The sequence below is a fragment of the Alosa alosa genome, chromosome 12 (genome assembly GCF_017589495.1).
Source record: "Alosa alosa isolate M-15738 ecotype Scorff River chromosome 12, AALO_Geno_1.1, whole genome shotgun sequence".
Taxonomy (NCBI): Eukaryota; Metazoa; Chordata; class Actinopteri; order Clupeiformes; family Clupeidae; genus Alosa; species Alosa alosa.
The window spans coordinates 33,571,046-33,576,413 of record NC_063200.1 but is presented as its reverse complement, the minus strand read 5'-3'; the positions used below and the strand labels follow the sequence as shown (position 1 = coordinate 33,576,413).

Below are 5,368 nucleotides of genomic sequence, written 5' to 3'. Positions count from 1 at the left end.
GCCTACTTAATTAAGTGAAAAAACTTGGGCTATAGCTGACTTATTTTAGAATATCTTAAACACTAAGGCATATACCGTAGAGTGGATTGATTGAAAAATCCTTACAGGTAGGCTAATCTAGTATTTAAAGTTTCCATAAATATTGACTATAAAATGTCAAATTGCGTTTGTCTAGGAGAGGAAAATTACATTTGCACTTATGATATTTCCAGCTCCACAGCACAAAGATAGTTTTTGAATATAGGCTATTTATAACTCACTATTTCTAAACACTGCCCAGGTTATACTCTGAAAGCAGGGCCTTGCATCTTCATTAGAGTTGCAGCTGAGTTGTACAGGGAATTGCAAAGTGCACAACTGTTTGCTTTATGACTGGTGGCGGTGCCCACAAACACATGCTGAGAATACATGACAGTGATCATGTAATAGATAAAGATAGCTAAATGTACTGTAGGTAATGCATAACGCCTGAATCCCAATGTGCCTGAATTAGCCTAAATCCTGACGTACAGAATAAATGAACAATGACCGGTGAACAATAGACTAGGCTAGACTTCTATACTATACTATACGAGCCAAAACATGTCCTAAGAAGAAATGTTAGGCCTACATGAAATATCACACTTAGAATTTAGTCCACTGTTTGGTACATTAGTATTATATAACTCTGGGTCATATTGGAAACCTACTGTAGGTAAGGCTACCATAAACTGGAGGAGCATCTTCAGAAAATAATGCAAGGGACATCTGCAGGGAGTTGAAAACTAACCTACTGTAGGTAAGGCTACCATAAACTGGAGGAGCATCTTCAGAAAACAATGCAAGGGACATCTGCAGGGAGTTGAAAACTATCTCAGGCCATAGTTCAAAAGGGGGGAGCTGGTCTGACCATGGAGACAAGGAATGGGCGAATCAATTAAATCTGTTTAATTTATTCCTACTACCCCACTCACCAGAGCCCAGACCTGTCGGCACTACTAGTGCTTAACAGCTCCTATAGCAAAATAATGCTGCATCCTGGGTTTTCATCATTTGATATTCTATTACTATCACAAATGTTATAGCCTTAATTTTAACATTTGTTAAAATATTATATTTTTACATCTTTCTCAAAAGATAATGCTGTCAGAGAGGACATATTTTCAAATATGTATAACTGTCTCTAATCTGGTGAAATCAGAACCATGGTGGGGGACTCTATAGAACAAGTTCAATACAACCCCTTTGCATTATGTCCAGAACAAAATATTTCAGAATTTAATTTATGTATGGATCGCCGCATAACAAAAAATGATCATGTACAAAAGTTTTGTGTATTTACTCCAAAAAGGATTACTAACCACTTACTGTACATCCATGTGGTGTGTTTGAGTTTTTGTTATAATTGTGTAGGCTATTCTAAATGTACACAACTTTATACAAGCCTTTAGCCTCCACTTTACAATATATAAACACTTTATTATTTCAACCTTGTATTGATACATTATATTCTCTTTAATTCAGGTTTTTGGTTTGCTGTGCATTAAAGACATTATGAAAAACATAACTTATAACATATTTATAATGTATCTAATTAATTTAGTACACTCTCCTTATCGTAGGGAAAAATAGAGAAAAGTTGGTCTCATTTATGAACATATATTATGTTATTATTATAACAAATGCACACACATACAGATTATGATTCAGAATAATGCAATGGTTGACAAAAGTAGCTTGATTTCCAGTGATGTTTTGAGGTGCACATAAACTCCAACCCTGGTTATAGGCTACTCTTTCTTGTTCGGTTTGCCTACATGTGCATGCCACTGACTAAGCTAACTCAATCACAACACATCCTCGCCTCTCAGATCTTTTCATATTCTCAGCAAAGGCGTCCAATATCATTTTTTGTACAGCCCTGGTTGCAACATATGCCTGCAAGGCCATGAGAAAAGTTCCTCTTTTTTCTATCAAAGTGTAGCTTGTAGCTGAGTTGCTGTTCATTGGACTCAGCACCAGTCTGCTTCTGGTCATCAAACAACTTGAGAAAGTCTGCCAGAGAGGAGAACAAAGAAACAGAGAAAGGAGGCATGGTTTGTTCAGCAATTCTCATCAGGTCTGTTGATGGTGGCCTGTTGAACATCCCAGCTTTTTCTGATGCCACAATGAGGGAGCCCAGCTGAATAGGATCTGAGGACATGGGTCAAAGATTTAAGGACAGCCCAACTCATTGCTCATTTTCTATTATTTCTATTTAATTCTATTAAATCTCCAATATCACTAACCCAAAAATACATTTATTGAGGATATCTCCTTTAAAATATTTACTCAATGAACTAAAGCTCTATCAATGGTAAAACTGGGATTGATGTGAATCTCTCACCAGGAATGTCACTAAGCAGGGTTATAAGAGGCTACTGAAAATGAGCTGGCTGGAAGCATCATCAAAGTTGTGGTAGCATAACATGGGAGCCATATGCCTAATTATTTCATAAAATAAGTAAATAAATAAAAGTGATCATATATTCTGACATCTGGCACATTCTTCATTTCAGTCAGCAGTGTTTAGCTGTGGCAGTTTTAGCTCACTTTACTAAAACTAAAAACTAGTGAACTAGCAACCTAAAGGTCTGGCAAAAACACCACCCTGAAACAATGGATTAAGAAAATGATTCTTAATTTAAGATGAGATTTAAGATAATCTTAAAATACATTTCCTTAATCCATTGTCAGATACATTTACTTGTTTTTATTTCTTCATTTAAGAAGATTTTGACTTATTTTAAGTCAAATAATCTTACAAGAAAACTCAAACTAAGTGTCTCTATACTAAAAACAATATCTTAATAAGATGGATATCATTTGGATGTCACTTTTTGAAGTGTATGTTCCAGTCCTGAACATAGAACTGCACAGTGCATCCTAGCGAGAATGACATGTGTTTTGTCCTTTACATGACCATACCATCTAAATGAATTTGAGACTTCATTTAAGAAGATTTTGACTTATTTTAATTCAAATAATCTTACAAGAAAACTCAAAGTAAGTGTCTCTATACTAAAAACAATATCTTAATAAGATGGATATCATTTGGATGTCACTTTTTGAAGTGTATGTTCCAGTCCTGAACATAGAACTGCACAGTGCATCCTAGCGAGAATGACATGTGTTCTGTCCTTTACATGACCATACCATCTAAATGAATTTGAAGATACCAAGGCTAGTTGCTTTCTAAAACAGCCTTCCTCAATAGGTGACAAAGTGCTGCATACACAGGATATGGGTGGTTTCATACTAGTGCTTTGTTTCACATGGCTTTAAAAATGAAACCTTCTTAATATATATATATATATATATATATATATATATATTATATACATCCGTTGAAGGGTAGTAAAAAATGTTTTTATGGCAACTCTATGACAATAGCCTATTTTTTTTTTGTTGTTGTTAATTAAGAAACATTTATTAAGAAGTTGCACTATCATTTGTATTGTTATAACTATATTTTTATACTATTATTTTACAAGGGCCTATTGTTTTATTTTATTTTCACAGCACTTTGGTCAGTTCTTGTTTTTTTTTAAAGGGCTATATAAATAAATTCAGTTTGAATAATTAAATAACATCAGTTTGAGGATGAAAAAGACTGAAAGATGGTTTTATGACAACAAATGGTACCCTAATCTATTTTTGCGTTTATTTTTCCAGTTGTCAAGATGCTCCTTGGCTACGTCTAGTCAATAATAATAACAGTTTTCCAACTTAATCATATATTTTGAGGTAGCCTAAACAGACATGTGCAGAAAATATCAAGCCTACCCTCATTATCTATAGCCTATGAAAAAGAGTAGTATCTTGGGACAACATATTATAGTATAGGAGTAGCCTACTATAGTATTTTGGGAATAGGCCTACTAGTTAGGGTATTTGTTTTACTAGGCTATAGAAACACTAGGCGCCTAAGGACAACCTACAGGATAGCCTACACTAGCGTAGCCTACCATAGAATTCTACCATAGGATTACTACGATTACTAGTAAACCATAGGATTACTACGTTAGTTCTTTTTCGTAGGCTAGCCTACAAATGTAACAAATGTTAAGTGTTCTCCCTTAATGTGAAAATGTCATGTTGTTTAATCGATGTGCCAGACGCTAATGATAATCCAATCAATTTGACGAAGCAAGAATGATAAAAACGTAGCCTACCATTGTCGCTTCTCAAAAGTAAATCCAGATTCATAGCCCTTTTCCAGCGAGAACCGCCACAGGTGAAGATTACAGCTCGGATGAACTCTCTGCCGCACAGCTTCACCCCATAGTCTTTAGACAACAGCACCTTTTTCGAGTTTGAGTTCTGAGCGCTCTCGCACACAAGTAGGCACGCGCCTATAAATATCACAGAAAGACGTTTGGGCATGTTTCTTGTTTCTGTTTGAATCAAAGGTAGCCTAAAAGAAGATTCGCTCTAGATTTGAGCCTAACGAGAAGTTTATCTTTCTAGGAAGGCTGCAAGAGGTGAACTTCAGGAGCTGCTTGGCTCCGGCTCTTAGGCTACACCCGATTCAATGTGATGCTTTTTTTAAATAGTCAAGGCGTTCGTATCTTGACACTGACCTGTTCACGTCACTCCATATTCATCCACTCACACATAGCCCCGGTCATAAGTCATTGAACAAAGAATTATTTGACAGGCTAGGCTACTTAAGATCAAATGACCAACGAAAAACACTGTCCCTACTTCTATTGTAATTGGCAAATGTAATTGGCTTAATGAAGAACCTAGTCTACTGTATTCTGCCACAGCTATTGTGGTGGGGGTAGTGATGGTGAGGCGGGGGGACTGAACATGTGTCTAGGAAAGGTTTTGAATAATGTTTCATCCTAGCATTATTTTTGAGTGGGTCTACAGTGATTTTTTTTTTACTCACTGCCAGATTACTGTTTCCATACAATGGCACATTGCTCTATTTTGTGTTTATGCTGGAGGAACATTGCCAAGCCCTCACTTTAAAAGAGAAGTGAAAATGTATGGGGAATGGCAGTGAATATCCCATCAGCACATCAACATGAACTGTTTTTGTCAAGTTTACACAAACAAACCTTTAACAAATCAGGTCAAACATAGGCTATTACTGTAGGTAATTAATCCTCAGCTTCCTGCACTCACACACCCTTATGCTGATGTTTCTTGTCAGAGCTTCAAAGCAGAAGAATACTCCAGAGAACAGCAAGGTCAGATTTATTTGACTCTATTTGATTGAATCAATGAATGGCTACATTAAAAGGCATTGATACAATTAGGAATAATGATGTGATGTCAACTAAGGTCAAAGAAGATCAATCTAACCTAATGGGTTTAATACATTTGGTTAAGTCTAAGT

At 35.9% G+C, this 5,368-nt stretch overlaps 1 protein-coding gene across 2 annotated transcripts; it reads right to left on the bottom strand.

Moving 5' to 3' along the window:
* Window positions 1-1,506: 1,506 nt before the first annotated feature.
* On the bottom strand, window positions 1,507-4,548 carry rln1 (relaxin 1). Of its 2 annotated transcripts, none has more exons than XM_048259493.1 (2): window positions 4,194-4,548; window positions 1,507-2,172 (listed from the first exon to the last, which is right to left on the bottom strand). In XM_048259493.1, the coding sequence occupies exons 1-2, from the start codon at window positions 4,402-4,404 to the stop codon at window positions 1,865-1,867; spliced, it is 519 nt and encodes a 172-aa protein (XP_048115450.1). In that variant the 5' UTR covers window positions 4,405-4,548; the 3' UTR covers window positions 1,507-1,864. The 2 variants fall into 2 exon arrangements, with proteins under 2 accessions (XP_048115450.1, XP_048115451.1); XM_048259494.1 differs by having other exon boundaries at window positions 1,507-2,034.
* Window positions 4,549-5,368: the final 820 nt, after the last annotated feature.